This window comes from Electrophorus electricus, chromosome 12, assembly GCF_041902795.1.
Source record: "Electrophorus electricus isolate QZ-2024a chromosome 12, ASM4190279v1, whole genome shotgun sequence".
Classification (NCBI taxonomy): domain Eukaryota; kingdom Metazoa; phylum Chordata; class Actinopteri; order Gymnotiformes; family Gymnotidae; genus Electrophorus; species Electrophorus electricus.
Genome location: NC_137508.1, coordinates 9,853,685 through 9,876,411, shown reverse-complemented (window position 1 = coordinate 9,876,411; position 22,727 = coordinate 9,853,685). Strand labels below are relative to the sequence as shown.

General features: G+C 41.1%; 1 protein-coding gene across 1 annotated transcript; it reads right to left on the bottom strand.

The window, feature by feature from the left end:
* Positions 1-19,888: 19,888 nt before the first annotated feature.
* znf503 (zinc finger protein 503) lies at positions 19,889-22,727 on the bottom strand. The gene is made up of 2 exons (XM_027023125.3): positions 22,198-22,727; positions 19,889-21,751 (listed from the first exon to the last, which is right to left on the bottom strand). Exons 1-2 carry the CDS (start codon positions 22,450-22,452, stop codon positions 20,327-20,329), a joined length of 1,680 nt encoding a protein of 559 aa, XP_026878926.1. The 5' UTR covers positions 22,453-22,727; the 3' UTR covers positions 19,889-20,326.

Here is a 22,727-nt window from a genome sequence, read left to right as displayed (position 1 = left end):
CAGGGAGCAGGGGGAGACGCGGCGTACCTGTCCAGAAGCACCTGCACCTCCGCGCGCCCGCCGCTGCCGCTGCTGGGAGCGTGGGCTCTGCAGCCAACGCTCGTTACCACTGTCACAAACCAGAGAGACAGGCCAGTCCGACTGGAGCAGAGAAGGGGAGGGGCGCTGGAGCGAACAGCCGGCGGAGGGGAGCAGTTTTATCACTGTCACGAAGGTGAATAATTTGGTGGCGAGGAGAAACCTTGATGTGTGAGCGAGCCGGGAGAAGCCAAATTTGTTTTGGTCGGACTCTGGCGTGGGAATGATAATACGAGGCTGCACACCTAAACTCGGCAGCAACAAGTTCTCCTTTCTTCCCCTCCTCGCCACAAAAGCCCAGCCACAGTTGTCTCGTTGTACTTGTGGATAAGAGCCTCTACTTTTATTTAAGTGGACTAAACATCAAAAGGCACTGGTAAGCCTAGGAAAGGAAGTCCAGTGTCAAATGGTTTTGTCGAAATCCTAGCAGGAATTTTTTCCTAGGATCCTGGGTGTGAAGAAAAGCCTTTAGAGCAGGGAGCTGTGAGCTCCCTCCACCCCCTGCCACCCTGACAAGCGGAGAGCTTCTTAAATTGAATTGACATGTCAGCAGGGGAGCAAGGCTTTGTCCCTACTCTGGATGCCGGCATACTTAACCTTACCATTTAAAGCCTTAGCTACTACCATTGGCACTCATGAGAAAGCCAGCCCTGGAAGCACTTCTCAGACCCCCACCTCTTACCTCTGGTGTATTTTCCCCCTTTTCTCTCTTTTTATTCACCCCTCTGTCTCCTTTGCTCACTTGGCAGTTATGACGGTCACGTGATCAACAGCTTTTGTTTTACATTGTAATCCAGCTGGGCCATCTGGGTTTCATTTACGTTTAAGTGCAAGACATGCACAGGGAACCAGTGAGAGAGAGCGAGAGAGAGCGAGAGAGAGAGAGAGAGAGAGAGAGAGAGAGAGAGAGAGAGATGAGAACAGGACAGCTAGAGAAGGTAAAGCAGGAGTAGTTGAGTGAGCCCAGCAAAGAGATAAAGGGAGAAAGAGATGGAGAGAGGGAGGGAAATGGGGAGATAGAGACAGAGAGAGAGAAAGTGAGAGAGAGAGGGAGAGAAACAACTGTGTTTGAAGTGGGGCCCTAATGTAGTGGGGATGGAATCTGTCACTCAGCTTATTGCGTGTTGATGACTCAGGGCAGTTGGAGCTGTAAGCAGCCTATGATTTATGGACACCAAGTGAACTCCTGCAGGCGAATAAGCAAGTTGGGGAGCAGAACGGCAACAGGGCTCTTTTTTGGCTGGAGTCTGGCCCTGATTTTTTTTTCATTCATGCCAAACTGCTTTGCACGGCAATTAGCTCTGTCCTCATTTAGTCTCCCAGTCCCAAAGGGTAATGAAAGTCATATATCATCTTCAAGGCTGCTAATTATCCAGCTCAGTTGCAGGTAGGCTTTGTAACGGTGAGAAGGGCCTGTCGGCCTGATATTTATTGCTCCCCCAATAAGCAAGTAAAAAAATACTCTCCTGAAAGGTTGCCCACGGCCCTCTCCTCGCATCCCTGACATACCTTTTTGCAAATGTGCTAGTCAAAGGGGAAATGTCTTCATTCCGCATAACTCATTTTTCATGCTGTAACGAAGCATTCAGCGAGAGCCTCTGCACAAGTGCTGGAAACCTGAGAAGATCCACAGAGCGGGGGGTCAGCTCGTCTCCGCTCATGCACCATGGGTGAGTTAATGCCAGGACAGAGGAGAAGAGGAGCAGAGTGCACAGTCAGGACGCAGACACACTCTGCTGTCACCGCTCACAGTATCCTCGTTGTCAACCCTCACCGAAACCTCACTGCTGCATCTGTTTAATTGCATTGTAGTTGCTGATGTTTGTCAAGGGTTACTATTCGTTTTATACAGACAGTGTATTTTTTTTTTTGTATTGCATCACATGATAGTTCTGAGACCACTGTCGTCTTCTTGATTTATGACATGAACTTACGGAATTTACAAACATGGTCTGCAAACTATGTGCACAGAGCAAAACTTAATATTCATCTTTCTCTTTCTCTGTCTCTTTCACTCTCTCTCAGCTTCTCTCCTTCTGTCTCTTTCTCATTTTGGAGAAGCATCATGGTTGTGATTACACATTTAAGGGACGAATATACTTGTTATAGGTTGTGACTTGTTGTACAACCATCATCTCAATAAAAAATGATTGTGTTTTTTCGTGAGCATCCAGTGAGATTGAACCCGTGTGATTTAATGTCAAATTAAGAGAAGCCATTTAGTTGAGTCTGTAATGCATGCAGTCTTGTTAAGCAGAGTTATTAGGGCCCTTGACACATTATGTTTTGCAGCTCACCCCCCCCCCCCCCACCCCGGAGTCTCTAGCACCAAAATGTGAAGGGCGTCTCAAATGGAAATATTTATATGGCTCCAAAATGCCTGAAGGGCATCATTAATGCCCATATTCAGAGATCTAAAATATAAGCGGGGTACACTTCGGATTTGGAGCCTGAGCATCTACATATTTTTTCAGGCTAATGACTTTATGTTTTGCCTTGTTGCTTGTTGCTGATAGTCACTGTTCTTTCTGTTGCTGAGAAAAGGAAACTGGCTGGAGAAATAAGAGGGAGAAATAAGGGTAAATGTAAATCTTATGGAGATTAGATTTTTAATTACTCAAGGCTATGATGACAGCCTTATCAAGTGGCACAACAGCCAAGCCATTGTACAGTAAAGAGCATGCCCAGCCAAACACCCACTGCACTGTCACTTCGTTGACAGTTTTTCCCCCCTCTTGACGTAGTAATGTTAAAAAAAGAGAAGCAAATCTCATCCGGTCCACTGGATCGTTTGGCGCACGAGAGTAAAAGTGTATCGGTCGTGAGAGAAGCACTGGACAGGGTTAGGCCCAGTATCAGAGAGGAGACTAATTGTCAAGGTTATGCCTCTGAAGATGATTGATGTCAGGCCAGGCTTTCCTGTCAGCCTGTCAGGAGGCAGGAATGTTTAATGTTCTCATTATTGGTTGCGCTGTTGTGTATATTTCTCTGTCAGCGCTGCGGACCCATCTGAACTGCCAAAGCACTTCAAAGGCCTGCAGGTCATTTATCTTCCCCCTGACGCGCAGAGTGTTCTGCCTCAGCTGAGTGCCAGTGATTTGTTATGACTTGAGAGCCAGCTGACAGACAGCTCTTCTGGTACAGAAAAAAAAGGATTCCTTTTTGTCACACTGCGAAAACATCAATGTCCCTGTAATGGGCTACAACTGTCAGAGGAGGCCAGCACCTGACAGTTGTGTGGTCGCACTAATTTGCAGCCCCGGTGACTTGTTTCTCCGAGTTTAGATTTGGTTATGGTGTCACATACAAACAGGTCACCATCTGCTGTTGGGTGTTAGAGGCCGGGAGAGAAGGGAGGAGTGACGCGGCTAATGGAAGACATGTCGTCATTTCATATTAATCACGCTGGCCCACGTAGCTTATCTTTGAAGTCAGCATGGATAAAAAAAAAAGGAAGTCATGACAACAGAGAGGGGCAAAGATGGAAGGAACATGCACCAGTGGCTGAAGCTGTGGAGGGATGGAGAAACAGAGACAGAGACAGAGAGAGAGAGCGAGAGAGAGAGAGAGAGAGAGAGAGAGAGAGAGAGAGAGAGAGAGAGAGAGAGAGAGAGAGAGAGAGGGAGAGGGAAAATCAGATCTTTGTTTCCTTTCCCAGGCCATGACATGATTAATCGTTCTCTTCTGATCTAATTTTGGAACATGAAAAACAGCGCATTTGTCTTGAAGAAAAATGATGTGCCGTACTGTGCAGATGGAAATTTCGAGCCCTGAAAAAGATTAAAGTGAAATTCCACTCCTTAGACCTAATCATGAGTTGTAGATTATTCTGTCGTTTTAACCAGATGGTAGGTTTGATTCAGCAGCCCCCTTCCTATATTAATGAATGCTAGACTGTTATATTTGACTTAGGTAAGTGAAATGTCTATCACACCTAATGGACTGCCAGCCTGCAGAACACATGCCCCACCACTATGTGCCCTTGCTGCGTTTTTTATGTTTTATAGTTATGTAGAACATTTTGTTTCTTCTATTTTTCATCATTGTCACCAGTTTGCTAAATATTTTTATACAGGAGTGGGGAAAAGAACAAACTTGTGTCCAAAGCTAATTTCCTCTTATAGGTCACAGCTATAACTCTACAACTAAAACCATCACCCAGGGCAAGAGGCGAGAAGAACTCAATAGTAACTTGATTAAGTTCCCAGTCAACATGTCTGCATACACGGCAGTATGTTAACCAACCTAATTATAGTAGAGGAGAGGAGGAGGCTCCTCAGGTTGGTCACATGACCCTCTATACTGGCTGGCCCTCAGGGAGTGGTAGGAACTCGTCACCCTACACCTCTCTCACTCTCACTCTCTGTCCATGTCTCTCTCTCTCTCTCTCTCTCTCTCTCTCTCTCTCTCTCTCTCTCTCTCTCTGTCTCTGTTTCTGTCTTTACCTCACAAAAACATGAAATTCTCAGCCCATTCTTCACTTGGTCCAAATTAGGTTATGTGATTAAATCCCTAGGGCGCACTTGCCATGCCCACACAGACAGTATAAATAGTGAGGCTCATTCTTAGCAGTCCTCATTCAACAAGATTAGTGTTACATTTGTTAGTTTGGCATGATGGTTTCTTTAGATTGCACCTTAAAGTGCAGTAACCAAAAGTATAGTTTTTATTTTTAAAATCATTTTGCTTTTCTAGATTGTTTATTAGGAATGTGACTGCTAATTGTGAAATAATCCGCAATCCCTTAATTCCTGCCTGCTGCCAGTATTTGTGTTAGTGAAAAGCTATGTTTGATGTTTGATTATGTTTTATGTCTGCTTGCTAACACCATGCTGTGCACTGATGTGCTATGTATTTGATAAGCTTACTAATAACTAATAACCTAGGATCATGACAAGTTGATATTGAATAAAATTAAAACTAGACATTAGACACTGAAATTATTTTATTTATTTATTTATTTGTTGTAGTTCCATCAAATAAGTGGTGTCTGTGGAATGATGTGGGTAGCATTTCATAGTCTGGCTCATCATTTTAAGTTAGCAAAGTGACTTATTGCTGAAACTCTTGGAGTCAGGACTCTGGACCCCAGTGAGTCATTTTGCCTTTTGTACCTGACGAATATGGCATGGCCACACTTTGCCACTAACTGGAGGTGCTGCACGGCTTTAGGTATATTTAGCAGCATGCTGTTTTGGTGCTGTCAATATTTGTTTTTTGTTTGTGTTTGAAACTAGCTTGCTCCTGCAATGACTGTTTAAAATGATAATGTTTGTCAACACCACCAAAAAAAACCCCCCAGAAAAAACATACTATTAAAAACAAAAATCATACAGAAAGCTGCATTTGCCCGTACACAAGGTTATATGGGAAAATGGCTGCAGAAACAACAATGCCATAAAACAAGAGTGTTGAAAACACAGGCTGTAAACCAAGAATGTGAAAAGAATGAAAGCAAGAGCACTACGTCCATATGTCACACACTAAATAGTTCTAAATTAGAGCCTGTATATGCCTGTTGGAGACTACATTCATCATACTCAGCTTTGGTCTGCTTCTAACCACTTTGGCAGTAAGAGCTTCCACATGCCAAGTTTGTGCAAAAGAGAGCGAGCAAGAGGGAAAAAGAGAGGGAGTGGGATATAGAGGGGGAGAGAAAATGCAGGTTATCAGCAAAGTTTACATGTCTTTAATCAGTCTGCAGTTAATTAGTGGCTTCCACACAATGTGGCCATGAGTCATTAATCATAGGAGCCTGGAGCAGTTAGCTCCGTCCAAGACATTTGGAAACAAAAGTTTTGTTTTCCATGAAGGGCCTGCACACAGCCTGGCGTTGCCTTTCTTAACCATTAGGCTGGAAATGAAAGGCCTTGTCATGGGGTTGACAGACAAGGGCCCACTGTTCAGCTCCCTGTTGGTCTTTCCCTAAACTCCATGCCACAAAGGATGACTTCACCCCTTGCACAAAGCTTACACACATGCACATATTTGGGTGCGTCTGTCGGTGCAGCACTCCACGCAAAAGCCATCAGGTCCCGCGGGCCGCCGGGGCTGCGTGATACTGCGCAGCAATCCGGCCCAGACCCCCTCGGGCTCCCCAGAACCTCCTGCAGCAGTGCACTCACACGGGGAGATCTGCAAGAAAAAAAGACGGAGGATAAATAAGTTTGGGCCAGTCTCCATGCAGGCGAATGGTCATGCGCTGTTCAGCCTGGAACGAGCATCACTCCGGAGTAGCGAGGAGTCTCGTAGTGTGTGACCCAGATGTCCAGGGCTGTCTGTGCTGATGACAGCATCGAGGCAGAGGCTTCCTAAAGAATCTGTCCCCCAAAGCTCTGACGTGCGCATTTTTAATCTGGACCCAAGATTGTTGGTGGTGGTGGGGTGGTGGTGCCTCTGTCGTCTACCTGTCCTTGGCAGATAAATTCGTTGGCTGGAATTTTTTCCGCACTTACCTCCAGTGCAAGTTGTAAATCTATTAAGGGAGAGAGGCAGGGCTTCTTGGCCCTATCACTCCGTGGGTTCTGACAGCTCCATTTACCATACCTCATCATTCTATGACAGGAACTATTTCCTGCCACTGACTCTGTTTCCCAATCCCTTCTCAGCTGAGCCGCACCGCCAAAGCGTGCGTTTCATTCTCCAGAAATTCATGAGCAGGGGCTGGCAATGGCAAAGAGGAGCTTTCAGCTGCTTTTCATGCTCGTGCATAATGTAGACATTGGCAATTTAGTGAGTGACTGGGGGAGCAGAGAGGGGGAAAATGTTCCTGTGGTTACACCGAGAACGTGATTGCCAATCAGGGCTAAAATACACAAGTAATGTCAGTCTGAGGCTAAGGTGTGTTTCAGGCAACACATATGCACCTCATAGCTTTTAGGCTGACAGACTCTTCTGGCATGTAGCTTCTGCATGTCACTGTGTTCCAGAACTCCATGTAGAGGTTAAAAAAGTGGCATCAAATGAAAGATTGTTCAAAGTTGGAGCTGCCAAAGCTTTCTACCCATCATTTATCTTGTTACTGATACATCAAATTCACTTCGTAGAGCAGTCATAAAAATGTATGAAGATGTAAATGTCTGAGTGACCCATTAATCTTGTTTAAAGTGGCAAATGTAACATGTTCCTCATCCTGGGTGACAAAGTTACACTTCACACTCTTATGAAGGATTCATTGTTGATGGCAAAATGTTCTGCATATCATTATAGTGAGCGTACTGAAATATGTAAAGCAAGCCTGTCTTGCAGAAATCATTCATGATCTCTTTGCGGAAACTGTATGTGTCGGCAGCAGTGTGGGACAGATGCCATCCCAGAAAGGATCTCTCAGCTTCACCTTGTCGTTTTAATATGAGCATCTGACTTATTTTCACAACATGGTGAGGAGTTCTGTGGTAGAAATATAACCCTCAGACATCTCCAGTGAAAGCACACACTCAAAGCCTTTTTTCCCACCTTTTGTTTCACGTGTTTTGGACATTGTTCATCATTCGTCCAGGTGACACTAGCCCAAGTGAAAGAACGGACCTCCCCGTATTCAAATATTTCCATCTGAGATGAACGATTCCCATTTGGCATTCCCTCGAGAGACATATATATATATATATATATATATATATATATATATATATATATATATATATATATATGCTTCTTTAAGAAAAATCATGAATGAATGGCGAATGGGCAAGTAGTGTGTGCATAATGCGCTGTTTCTGCTGGTCTGAGTGAAGGGTGAAGTGAATAAAAGTGCAGCGTGTTTCTTACTGGGTGTGATTAAGCACACATTCAGGCCTCACACACTGAGGAGTTTATGCGCCTTGTCACACAGGGGAAGTGATGAAGTAATGATTAATATGGGGGATGTTTGGAAATGTAAATCCCTGCTGCAACACAAATAAACGGAGGGGCTTTCTCAGGATGATTAAATGTACATTTCACAGTTGATTGAGCATGCAAGAAGTCATCCATTTTCCCCCCTGAACTCTGTAAACAGTGATGCAGGTCTCCTTTCCACTGAAGTATATGACTGTCGCCGTGGGTTTATGTGCACATACAGGCCATTGAAGATGAATGACTACTTCAATTTATATAACCGCCAGGATCTCTTGATTAGGTAATTTATATGGAGGACAGGTTTATAACCACTAACTTACCATCTTGTCCCGCAACAATTATTTCAGAAATCTGGCTGTAAAAGCAGATGGTAATTTCTGGATTTTCTCTTGCTGCCATTGACAGCCCATAACCTGGAATCTGATTTCCAATAAATCCTCTTCATGAAGCAGAGAGCAAGTCTTTCATGAAAGCAACTTCCTGGTTGGAATGGAATCGATCCATTTGGTGAATAACACTTTTATATATGAACAACTTGTTTTGCAAGTCACATGTATTTTGAAACTGGAAGAACAAACCATAGAGCATGGGTCAGTTATGGCTTGGCTGCTGCCTACCTTCATAGGTAGTAACATAATGTTTGAATGAGTGATCTAGCAGCCTCAATGATATCCTCCTTGAGAAAAACAAGAACATCTGTATCTGCTTCTATTAAACTGTAAAACTGTGCCTAGTAAATATAATTGGTGGGATTGTTCTTGAATGTTGGAAAAAGGCTTGACTGGCAACAGCCAGTTCATAGACATCAGCCTCTGTGGTTGACTAAAGCAAAATAACTTTTATTTAAAACAAGTTTTATGAATGGAGTAAATACATAAGTGACCAAGAACAGCTGAGAGTTGGTCATATGAAGAGTAGGAACTCAACTGAGGAAATAAAAAAATAAAGTAACATAATGAATAACAACTGTGCATATGACTTTAAATGTGAAAACAGTTTACTGAATGAATTAATGTGGGTGCATGTTTCTTAGTGCATGTTTCATAGAGTTGCATGCATAAAAGACGTATCATTGCCATGGTTTGCATATCATTAAACATATATTACACCCTTTGGCTACAGTCTTATAATGACTAAATGCAATCTAAGTGTGTCTCCTTCTTATGACCTAGTGACAAATGGGTAAATAGATTGCTTTTTGATAACCTCATCAGAAATTGTCAAATTGTTTAGTCACTGTAAACATATTACATGAGAAAACAGTGGTAACTTGTTATGCGGGAAGTACTTTTTGTGACTATAATATAATTCCACAGTTTCTGGTGTGCAGTGACACCATTATACATCACAAATGCAATAAAATATATTGTAGTATCAGATTTATGCCACTTTTTCCCGTCACAGTAATTTCAGTGAAAATCTGAAACGCGGCATGCGTGGTGGAGTTTTGTTGAAGTGTAGAGGACTACAATGTACAGGGCTACAGCAAGTGGGAGGCTAGCCAGTGTGAGGGCTTATGGGTAAGGGAAGGGAAGTAATTACATTCCAAAGTCACATTTCTACCACTTACGCACATTTTACACAAATCCCTCTTTGTAGAATGGTACTTTATTAATTCCCCACCTTAAAGAGTCTATTGGTTTTGGTGTAATTTACAGTTATAAATGATTATACCAATGAAAAGTAAAGGATTATGTGTTTATGAAGTTATATTTAATATGCTTTTCTTTGGCATATGAAAGCACTCTGATCTTATTGATCTTTGATGGATATCAATTGTTTCTTAATTAGTAGAAGATATTCTTTGAACTGGGGTGTGATATTGTCAGCAAATAACCCAACAAAGTCAGGCAGCATTTCTAAATGGATAGACAAAGAGTCGGACTTAGCAGCTATCACATTACATTAAGTGGCATCTCCTCCAGAAGTGAGCTGGCTGTGTCGAGCAGAGCATCTGGTGTCCTGTGGATAAGAGCTATTAACAAGCTCACTGTCTGCGGCCTCTTCCCAGCATGACTGCTTGTAAATGGTGCTCTTTTAGAGTAAAAGATCCCCTTATTGGCTCAATCGTCTATGAAAGAGCACATGGTTAGGGAACTTAAATTTAGACTCAAGAGTCACCACAAACCATGTGATAAGCAAACTGTGTTTAGTGAGTAACAGTCAGTATCTCTCACCCCAAAGCTTTCTCCCTCTCCCCTTTTTTGCTCTTTCACATTATGGCTGATATTTGCACAAGTGTGCATCTCACTGTGAGGCTGTGAGGCTTTGCTTAATTCTGCTTGAGAAAGGGTTGAGGGTTATGAAGAGAATACAGGCAAGTTAATGCAGAGCATGTTTGGGTTTAGGAGTGTATAAGTGTATTAGTGTATAAGGGGCTGGTGATATCTAATGACAGTAAGAGTGGGTAGACTGTGTGAGCAGACCCAGCATGTAGCATTAATAACAGAGAACAGGATGAACTGCATTGTCATGAGTGAAATCCAGGCTGACTCTTTGAGGCAGAACACAAATTAAATCATGCTCAGATTAGATATGCTTTCATCTACAGTTTTTGTCATTAGGCTTTGTGTAGAACTGTTAGTAAGAGTGATAGAGACATACAGCTGTTGCCAGCAGCTTGGAGTTGTTTGGATGTTCAAAGAGTGGTGCGGAGTGAAGCGAGGTCACAAGAGGTCCAACTATGTCAGTGTGGTGAACTGACACACAAAACCACACATATCTATATGCAGTGTGAGTGTTTATGGAACAGGTATAGCCAGAATATTTGTGGGAAAAGTATCTTGAAAATAGTGTGTTATGTTAAGATGCCCTTTTGTGGTCATTTTGGCGTCTAAATGTTAAGGTTTCCTAAACTGCATGTTCTGGTGAATAATGTGCATGTAACTCTGGCATCATTTGAATATAGATTTACACAATTTTTTTAATGTGTTTCATGTTTAAGATTTGACACAAAATCTATGTTTAAAAATGAATACTTGACATATTGCCAACATTCAGACACCAGTCCTTAAATGCGCATGCATGACAGCTTCATGAGTTCAAATTCACAGACTATAAATGATTTAGCACCTCAGTGGTGATTATATCATCATCACACTGACAGCTGCTTTTTTCTTTTATGTACATGAGTAGAACATACAAAGGTCTTATTCTGTAGTTAGGTTACATACAGCCTAAAAAACAAACACACACACACACACACACACACACACACACACACACACACACACACACACACACACACACACACACACACGTGTGTCCCCCATGACCCTAGCTATGCCTATGAGAAGAGTAACTAGCATAAAACCATGATGAGAAGAAACATGAAAGTCCCTCCCAATAGCAGACCTGCAGGCGTATATTTGGCTGACTAATGTGTTCTTGATCACCTGGTATTTCACTTCACCTTTTACTACAAGCCATTCCTCATTTCACAGACTCTGCAGAGAGGTTAAATATTAGCCCGGAGTATATGGCACATGCTACAACAATGGCTGTTGATTGGCGGTGTCTATGAAATCGAGAATAAATTACTTGGTAATGAATAATATAATACCACTCTGTTTATTAAGCAAAAGTGGACTCCTGCTGTGGAGTGACCATATTTTTCTTTGTACTGACAAAAACAAATATTCACAAAAAAAGGCCTATTCATATTTTATCATGCTGCTCTTTTATGAACACTGGAGGTAAATCATGCATCAAATATTAAAACACATTTTTGTGTGTGCTTATGTGCATGTCACATCAGACATATCTGATGCGTGTAACCTTTTGGATCTGGGCAGGCAAGTGTTTAAAGCCTAAAGCTTTGTAGTTAAAGCCTGATACCTGGCTTGTTTATGAGGTCCACGGCAGATTATTAATCACTGCTGAAGTCCCCTCAGCACGGCCCTGCCTGCAGGACACTTTAACACCCAGCACACGCAACGGAAAACAGGGTGCTGCAAAAGCACACACTGGTAAATTATTTAGAGGTATGTAGCAAATTACAGTGCATGTCCCATTTATCACATATATTTAGTGAAAAATGTCCACAGGGTGAGCAGGCGACACTGGGAGCAGAGCGTGCTGAACCCAGAGGCTTGCTAAACCTCGTCTCTGTATTTTATGGAAGTTTTGCCACAAGCAGCTAATTAACTGAGAGTAATTATGAACAATGGTCTTTAGAGCATCATAGAGTGCTGTTCAGTGGCAGCTTTCCCCAAAGCTCAGTTTTGTATTGCTAAGTCATACGACCCTCACAAATCGATTATACAAACAAACAAACAAACAAATAAATAAATAAATAAAAATACTTGAAATGGTCCCCTGTGCCCCTTAAAGGAAAAAAGATGTTTTGTTCAAAGCGATGAAGTTCAGGTAACATGTTTGACATGAACACAGGAGAAGCCTTAATAATTTAAACATTGAAATATAAGCAGTGAACTACACATTATACAGTGTGAACACTGTTCTCTCTCATAACAAGCAATCACATATTACTTTTATCATTTTCTCTGATTTATTCTCATTGCATGTCAGCGCCTTATCCCAACAGCCTGTCCTTATCTGCTAGGTATGACTGACAGCCCATCACTCTTACCCATCTCACCAAATGGGAAATGTAATGCTTGTCAAAACAGTAACTTGTCTTTAGACACATTTCAAATCTATGCCCCTGAAAGTGCAAAATTGTAACTTTAGACATATGTTTCAAAATTTATATGGTTTTAAAATGCATTAAATATGCACATAATTGTGTAACTACATTATAGTGATTCATGATGGTTGAAATCATTTTTTTATGTATCTGTATCTGGTTTTACTGTAACTCCCAAACCTGTAAGCAGATTTACAATATAAACTTCTTAAAAACTCCTATAGGGGGAGCTGTAGATGATACTTCATCCCCTAACGCTCAGAATTACAGCTATTGTGTCTGTGTCTTTATGCATTCCCAACTTGATTAATAAAACTATCACATGAAATACTAATGAGACTTAAAATGTGTTCAAACATTTATTGTAAGCTAGCATCCATCCTGAGTCATTACTCAGCCATTCTTTCTGTCCACTGTGTCTACTGCAATCAGACAATGGAAGTTTCCGGATCCAGCGCCATATGGCATACAGCTGCACAAGACTGCAGAGGGGACTGTGACGTGTGGCTGTGTAGTCTTCAGAGGCAGAAGATATCTGTGGGGGGTCATGGTCCACACACACATCCTCAGAGTTCCATCACACTGCATACTGGAGTTGGTGGGGTGACTGGGGTCAAGGAGACTACAGCAGCTGGAGCCTACGCTGTCTCCTCCTGCGCAGAGGATGATGTATGAGGAGCAGATATTATATACTGTTTTCAGGTGCTTTTTATGTGCTCAACGCAAGTGGAACAATTTTACTGGAACATTCATTAAATGAGCAGGACATTTTGTGTTGGTAGTTTTTAAGTTGTCTTGCATCTAGGCCTTTTTATGAGGTTACTATATCACTGTCTCATTTAGGGGCACTGATTGTGTTTGTCATTAACAGAAATTTCTGCTTTATGCCTGTGCCAATCAGATTTATTCTGTTAGAGAAAGTTTCGCTGGTTTGTGAGTGTGTGTACAATTGTGGTTTGTTTTGTGTGTGTTTGTGTGTGTGTGTGTGTTGTGTGCAGTGTGTGTATGTTTGTGTCTGTGTGTGTGCACGTGTGCTGATGTCTGAGAGCTGATGATGGATGTGTGTATGGAGACGCTCCTGGAGCTGTGATCTCCCACCAGATGTGTCTGAGCCAGGGGGAGATGTTCCATGCAGGCTGTCAGGATGGGAGTGCTTTTAGAGGAAACCCAGGTGTTGGCCCCCGGACAGCTGAGAGAAATAAACTGTGTGGTGTTAGGACGATCGTCCTAACACCACATCCAGTTGAGATCCAGTCTCCAAATTACATCTTAATAAACTCTTGTTGGCAAACTGCTTATAAGGTGGTTAAATATCCTCTGACTGAAACTCAATTACATGATAAATGACTGTTGTTTCTACTGAATTTATACATCATATCATAGTAGTCGGATCTACTTTAAACAGAAACTGGGGTAAATATGTGAAGCCCTTTCACAGTCTTGCATCTACTGGACATGTTAGAATAGTAATATGAAGCATTTATTTTCCAAGGATTTTTGATGATTCGATATTTGTGTAAAGTTAACAAACAAGGCCCATCAGCAGGACTTCAATGGCATGTCTGCACACTTCCTGCAGGATGCTTCCTTCACATACTACGCTGTGTACTACAAAAGTGCAGTTATGCTTGATATTTGTGCACTTCAAGTACAAGCGTACCACCTTCATGTAGTGCTGTAACTGCTTTGCAGTTTGAGGAGAGCATTGCAATTTTCTTTGGCACTGTGCACAACATGCTCTCACAATTCAATTATCCAAAAGAAGTGATGACATTTCTTAATCCTCCTGTACACCAAGCATGCAGGTAATTCCTTTATACTCATGCAAAATACCCATGTCATCTCTGTTTTATTTTTCTTTTTGCTTCCTTGTCTGTGGGGCAAGAGGGAAGCCAGACTGAAGGGGATTTTTGTCTCCTGTTTTGCAGTTAACAGTAAAATACATTAAAGCAATAAAAATAATGGGAGTCCCATGTTTCCTGAGGCTGTGTAGCCTGGACCCATTTGTCTCCTGGTCAGCTCCATTAGAGTGGCTCTCTAGCTCAGAACTGGCAGCCTCTCCGTTTGTTCCAGATCAACAAGGGAGACATCATCACTGCCTGCATGAATATCACTTCAGAAGTTCCACTTGCAGATCATGTGAGCACAAAGAATCACAACCTAACAAAGGTGAAGCTAGCAGCCAGCACCCAGAACTGCCAGAATAGTGTGGATGTTGGCTACAGTCTAATAACTGATATCAACTTGCCAGATATAGCTGTCACAAATCACTTGAGTGTTATATGTTTAATTCCTTATCCTGCATGGATCTAAGAAGATCAAAAACACAATTCTGTGCAACAACTGTGATATTAGCATGAGCAGCGAGGCATGTTGACAGTCCGTCATTAGGTCTGTCATGCTATCTGTTCTGAATGGAAATGTGGCTGCTAATATTATTCAGTGTCTGCTCAAGAAAATGAACTTTCATCGCATTGCGAACATGCTTTAACAACCACACAAGGAACATGGCATGTAATTTTATTATAATCAGAAGTGCACTCAAAAAATGTTCCCAAGATTGACAGTATGGTTTAAGCTTAATGCACAGACTGTGGAAGATGATACATTCCCACTGGAACAACTGAGATTCTGATGTATAAGTACTAAAATGCTATAATGTGTTTAAAAAAGAGTCAGTTGAAATAGATTTAAATAATAATGCTTCATTTCCTAGGAATATCTATTACATTTATGTGCAAAACAGATGTAGTTCTACTCCTTGTGCTTCAGTTTTATTAGTTGAACGTAAAAGCCTAAAAAGTTGTTTTGTTATAACTTTTCAAGTAGTTAGTTTAGTTTACTTAGTCACACTTCCTCACATCCCACTCTCAGAAACACCACCCAACATTATAAAGACAAAGGTTATAGTCACTACTTTGTTGAGAATGTCCAAATTAACACTTTTATTACATTCTTGGTTCAATCTCCCTGGGTTTATATATATAGGCCTTAAAGGTAATTACCATAACCTGGCAGAAATTCAGTCATCTTTAGATGTGCACATAGATCATTTCAAACGTGATATCAGAAGGTCTATGTGTATGGGCCTATTTTTGACATCTTCTCTGCTATTTACATTTGGCACTGACAGCCATCAGAGCCATCAGTGAGCTCTTTACGCGTGCAGGACCATTAAGTATTCTCAGACACAGGGCTCATTTCCATAAAATATTCTTTGTCAAAACCTAAAAAGTGCAAATGAAACAGGCATTGAGGTATGATAGCAAAGCCCCGCGAGCGGCCGTAAATGACCTCAATTATGCACTTACAGCGCAAGGAGATGCCTGGCAAAGTAGAACCTTTGAATGGCAAGCCGTGGCAGTAGCCGTTTTTCTTTTGGCCCATCTCACCTTGATGAGCACTTTGAATTTGTAAATCAATGAGGGGGAGAAAGAGCGTGAGCGAGAGAGCGAAGGAGAGAGCGTGTAAGCGTGCAGTGGTAACTGGAGCTGCCGTGTTCAATGAGAGAATTGTTTGCCTGGGTCTCCATTACCGCTCTCTCTGGGAGCCTGAACCAGGATGAATCTGTCAAAAGGAGATAGTTCAACATTGATGAATATGACATGTGACCATTGATGATGTTGATTTTATCTCTTGAGATTAGCAAGATTTACTTCGGATGGGTAATAATGTCATTTGCTTGATGCAGTGGATCTGTTTATGAGCTGATTAAATCGTGAGGCTCCTGCTTCATTTCATGCTGTTTAGCTCATGGCTTCATTACTGCAATCACAAAAGCTGTGGACATTTCTGCATCCTGTGTCACCATAAATCACCATTTAAAACTGTCTTTCACCTGCACACCTTAGATGAGGGAAAAGCAGTCTTTAAAGGAAGCCAAGATTTCCTACTGCAATATTTTGTGTGAATGAATATTACATTTAGTTTGACCTAATCCACAGATCCAAATGTCAGTAGCCCAAGACATCTCTCTCACGTTTTTCATGAGCAAGAGTCTGAGGGTGAGCCTCTTATTCTGTTGTAAAAGGATTCTCTGTCATTATTTTAATCCCACAAATCAAGCTACTTTTTTGAATGAGAAACAGATCGAACTCTGACTTCTGACTGGGAGTTTAACAGTTTAGTGCTGCTTACATATTGACACAGCTGTTGCTCAAACTATAGACTTGCCTTCACAGCCCATGGTCTGCCTGTATGTTTTGTCGCACGCCTAGTAATTACATCTATGTTGGTGGTAATTCGGTGCTGTTAAGTAAGGGAGTGGAGGGTGATTCAGTGGTGGAGTCTTCTGGATCCAGGTGTCTCCCTGGGTTCAGCTCTCCATGATGTCAGGGTTTAAAAACAGTGCTGCGTTAGATGAGGCCAAACCACAAACTGGCTTAGAAAATCGAGCCATTGCATTGTGGGCTACCCTGAGACAGCCTTGAAAGACATCTTTTTAATGTGGTCTATAATACAAGTATTCATCTTCACCAATGCAATTAGTTCTTCTTACACTCCAAGTATGAGGCTGTGTCAGATGCCATGTATGTGAGAAGAATCAGCTTGAAATGACACTTTCAAAGGTAATTAATGGGTAGTGCATTTTATGAGTGTGATAGGCTTTATACTGTTGAGTCATAAAATGTTGTTTGTGCTGTTTTTACACGACTGCAGGTTTGGATAACGATTCCCCTCCTAAGGCCCTACTAAAACAGTCCTTGAACCAGTGTTGCTTTTTAATGTAGAGTGCTAAACCTTGATCCCGGTGGTGTCATACTATACAGTGACCCCTAGTTTTGGTTCATCAACATGTCCTACTGTGAAACCTAGCATGAATCGGACACCATTCCTCACAGAGTTGCTACAGGTCTCAATAACATGGCACCTTTTAAATGCCAGCAATACCGAGGACATAGTTCGCCGTATTTATCTCCTACATAAACATTGCAAAGTTGATCAAAAGTATAAGCTGCACTGTGGTACTGGGCTGTGTAGGCCTGTGTTCCTCTTTATTCTCCTTAGACACAGTAAGCGGCAGCAGAAAAGCAGGCGGGGTAATTTATGCACACATGTGCCTGCGAGCACGTCTGATGACAGGCCCGGGAGGAGGGGCACATGATGAATGGCTTTCCATCGGGGACCGCCACACAGCCACCATGATGTGGATAAAAATGGAAATTGCTCTCTTTCACCGTCATTACATCAGTTTAAAGCTTGTGTGGGCCTCCGGAACATACTCTAGTTGCTCTTCAGGTTTTTAACATATATATATATATATATATATATATATATATATATATATATATATATATATATATATATATATATATATATATATATATATATATATATGAGGATTGTTAAAATATCCATATCTATAAAATTATGTAATAATAAAATTGCAATAATTACTGTATATTGCATACTAAAACGTTTACACAATACTATCTAATAACACACACTAGTCTTCATAATAATAAATAGGATACAACTGACTAAATCGACCCATTGTAAATTGTCCTTAACAATTTATAGTGGATGGCTTTAACGTTGGTATGTAATACGCTACCTACAGATGTAGCCAAGCAGATGGGATATAATACCAATCCTGAAAAGTTTTTATTTATTAGAAAAAAAAAGCAATTTAAACAATCACCAAACTTCCTACAGTTCATATTTTTTTATAAAGTGGTAAATGGTTCCGTGGTAATTGTTAAGTTCGAACTAAAACCGCTTGCACGTCTTTTCGCATTCCCCAGGAGCATCGTTATATTATAGTGCTCTCGTATAGCAGGGCAGTTTATTTTATTTTATTTTATTTTATTTTATTTTATTTTATTTTATTTTATTTTATTTTATTTTATTTTTATTTTTGAATTATATATTGAGATAACAGTCTAAATATCATTATTAACATAACAAAAAGTAGATACATTAAAATAGAAAGAAAAAAAGCCAGCGCTTCTATTTCTGCAAAAAAGTTGCGGAAAAAAAATCTACATTATTTACACACAGCACACAGTGTTTCCGCATTTAGGCTTTCCGTACTTCTTAGGCTTTATATATATATATATATATATATATATATATATATATATATATATATATATATATATATATACACACACACATATATTGGCAAATTTTATTTCAAGGAATGGTAAACAGTTTAAAAATAAATCGAAAATTAACGTTGTGTGTAACCTATAGGCCTAATAGTCTTTCATGATCAGCAGTGTCTTCAGCGATGTTGAAATTGCAAGCTACCGCAAGAAAAAAAGTCGGTAAATAGCCTAGTGTAACTTCATAATCAATCCTTGTAAAGGTAAAGAAGTAGGCTATAGACAAGGTTTGATTAACCTCATTTGAATGGCGGTGTCATATAACGAGAACATCCGCTGAAGTTTTGCCTAATGTAAAATCCCCCCAAAAAACAACTGGTGAAACTTTTTTTGAAAAGTCTGTAACATTTTATATATAAGCATGAAAGTGGTTTTCATATCAGGTTGTCTAATCGATACTAAACATTCATAGCGCAGAGATTGCGAGTAATTCATACATAGTTATACGGTAGTTAAAAAGCGCACTGAACAAAGCCGAAATTCTGAAAAAATTTTGTCCTTCAGAACATTCAGAAATAGACCTAACTCATTGCCTGGAATGGGTCATTTGTGGCAGAAATTATCGCCATATTTAACTTGTTAGAATTGTGTGTTTTACTTTTAATGACAAAATTCAACTTGTCTGGAAAAAGAAAATCAAGGATTATACGCAGGCGTTCGTAATAGGTTCCATTAGAGTTTACTTGTTCGTAAACAGGTAGCACACAATCTATAAGATATAAATTGGGATAAATGCCATAATGTGGGTATAATTGTAATAAACTTTACAGCTAGATATTCAGAAGTTGTAGAAAAGATATCGTACCTGTGCGTCATATTAACTTTAAGCCAAATATCCATTATTTCAGTAAAACATGGGGACAGTACTGGTGACTAAGTATTTTGTAATAATATTATAATTATTTTTAAATAAGAAAGTAGAATAATTAAAAGTCTGAATTAATTTATTAAATTCACGGTGTAAAATTATCACCTTAAAAACTGCTGTTAAATTTCAACTTATCAAAGTTTTTAAAAGCTTTTCCGCCTATTTTTCATCCATTTTTATTTGATATTAATTTATATAGTTCATTTGTACATGATAATATTGATAGTGGTGTTAATTGATTAATGGCAAGATTTGTATCTTAACCCCGCAACTTAAAAATCCCCCTAAATTCAAATAACCTAATGTGTACCGTCTTTTCGTGTTTTAGTTAAAGAATACTGACGCCACAAATATGGAACAGAATTGTTTCTTATTTTTCCAGAATACATACAAAAAAATACCAATTCTCTCTCCATGGTATACACCTGAAAAATAACGGCAATTTAAAATTATGTGGACAATTTGGGATTTAAAAAACAAACATGCATGTAAATTATTTTCTTTTCAATGAGACATTAAATAAGAACGTACAATACAATCATAGCAATTTCAAATCAACGTCGAACTGAAGAACCCTATTTTATTAGTATTCTAACATGTTTCACTTTACCTACTGGGTTTAAACGTAATGCACTTTTGAGTTGCTCAAATATTTTCCATTGTATTATTGTCCGCTTTAAGCTGACATAAATAAATACAGTGAGTCCACGGATCCAGTCCTTCAGTGGTGCGTTGATATAAAAGTCTTTATAGTTGAATCTTTATAATCTATAAATTTGGGAGTCTGTTTCACTGGTATCCAAGCGCTGATGCTGTGGTAAGTCTTTGACCGTACAGTGCATAGGGAGAGTAATACGGGCCAGTAGCGGCAGGTACGGGGACTGGGGCACCGGGAGTTGGCAATGGGCTCTTTGAATAAGGATGATAGCGGCTGCTTAGTCCTAATGCATGATGCGGACTCCTAAGTGCCAATGTCCCAGGGCTCCCAGGAGCTCCCGAGGGTGGCATGTGCATATGGCATGCCATAGCTGCGGCGGCAGCGCTAGCTAGCGATGATGAACTGGGGTAACCCGATATTAACTTGTCGGCACCAGTGAAAGCGGTGTGCGTCCGCAGGTGGTTAAGAAGTTCTTCGGATGATGAGAAACGCTTGTCACAAGGTCCATTAGCCGAAACCCAGTTACAGACATGTGGCAAGGGGTCATTGGGAAGCATGAAGCCATAGGGATACAAAGGGTGTCCACCAAAAGATGGCGGCGTGGAGTGAACGCCGTGCAAAGGATGTGTCGGGTACATGAGTGGATATCCGGACTTCAAGGCAGCGGCTGCAGCCGCCGAGTCGTGCGTGCAGGAGGCACTGGCTGCACCAGCTAAGTGACTGGCACAATGGTAACTTAAGCAGTATGGGTCTCTACAAAGGCTTGCAGACATTATCGATGGAGGAGATGCCCCGGCTAAGGGGCTTGATCCAGCTTTACTGCAGCCCAACGAACTGGCAAGCTGTGCATTAACCAGGCTTCCACCGTGGGGAAGGAAATGTTGAGGGTAACCAGCGTAGGCCCCTGCTAAACTTCCAGGGTACGTCATGCCGGCTGGTGGTAAAGGAAAAACTGTCTGTCCTGGTTTGTATGGCGAAACAGGAGCTACAAGTCCTGACCCTAGAACGGATGCCGAGGAAGCGGAGGTAACAGACGATGACTCCGACGTAGTGGGCTTTGATCCTGATGTTGTTTCCTGGTGCTGGTTGACTTCCACGTTAATTCCAGCACAGCTTACGCTTATCCTGCTGTGGCTGACATTGGTAGGTCCAGATCCATCTGCAGTACAATTCTTATTACAATCAGATTCTTTCTTTTCATCTCTCTCTCCTTTGCCATCCGATGGCATTGGGGAAGCCGAAGTGCTGGAATTCGGACTGCCAGTCCTGGGAGTAAACGGCTGGCAGGTGGCGCTAGGCACACGGAAACCAGACTTTTCCCCACTCGAAACCCCCGAGGACGAGTCCTTCTTATCTGCTGGTTTAGAGTAAGGTTTGAAGCTGGATTTGTCTTCCACGCCGATGTCACTCAATTTTAAAGGACCGGATTTGGATTCCTTTTCGTTAGATCCATTTGATGTTACGGAGGAGAGCTTTGAGGAGGGTGGTGGGTCCGGTTTACCAATCTGAGAACATGTTTGCGCAAGAAGCGCAAGCGGACTTTTCTTGGCGTCTAGCTGCAAGAACAGACAAACACACACTTAATATCTAAACATATACATATTCAAGAGGAGCTATATAAGGGTATTGACAAACATATAACAATAGGCTATAGTACATATTACAATTTAATAAATTTCTAATGCACTCGTTATTTTTTCCTCGGCGTTAGTAAAAGTACGATACGCATCGCGGAGCACCGTGTAGAACGGAAAACATGCTATATCAAGAAGATATTCTCGATCAAATCCGTAGGGTGTAATACGATTATAGAATCTCAGAATACGATAGAGAATCGTATTAGACCAAATTTCCCAGTATATTTTTTTCGATAACCGTTGTGTGTAATGGGTCATGTATGGGCTATTTTCTTACGAGTCACACATCGCGCCGTCATTTTCGTAAAAACCAACAATCATGGATTTAAAAATATAAAATACGTAATAATTAATTAAAGTCTTACCTCGATTGGACTAACCGGAGTAGACGGTAAAGGTTGAAGGTACTCTGGGTGCAAAATGTGTCCAGTGCGTGCCGTAAGCATTTTCAAAACCTTGATGGGAAGTCGGTTAGCTTGCCGTACAGGGTCCGATGGAGGAACGGAATGGAGAAAAGGCTTGTTGATGGTTGCGGTGCTATTATTCCGAGACTTGCTGCTTTCCCAGGCTAGATTAGTATCGCTATTTCTTAGAGCAGTAGCGGAGGGCGATGTGATCATGACCCAATTCTCGTTTATTTTGTTGGTATTTCATTCATCTGATTCATTAATAACTAGTTCGAAATAATCTTCTTTAAAACGGTTTGGAAATAAAGACAAATAATGTAATCCGTTCGGTTATAGTGTAAGGCAGGAGCACAGCGCGAAGCTATCGCAAATCCGGAGCTGCGTCTGACACCACAGGCATAGCGCGCTCTGTCTCTTCCTGTAGGTCCGCGCGCTAGTCCTCCCAACCCTAGAACTGGTAGAAATTTTCACTTCAAAAGCAGCTGAAT

Coding starts and splice junctions, on each gene's coding strand:
- znf503 (XM_027023125.3), bottom strand. CDS start 22,452: ATGATCACATCGCCCTCCGCTACTGCTCTAAGAAATAGCGATACTAAT. Junction 21,752..22,197: donor CTCCGGTTAGTCCAATCGAG/GTAAGACTTTAA, acceptor CTGTTCTTGCAG/CTAGACGCCAAGAAAAGTCC.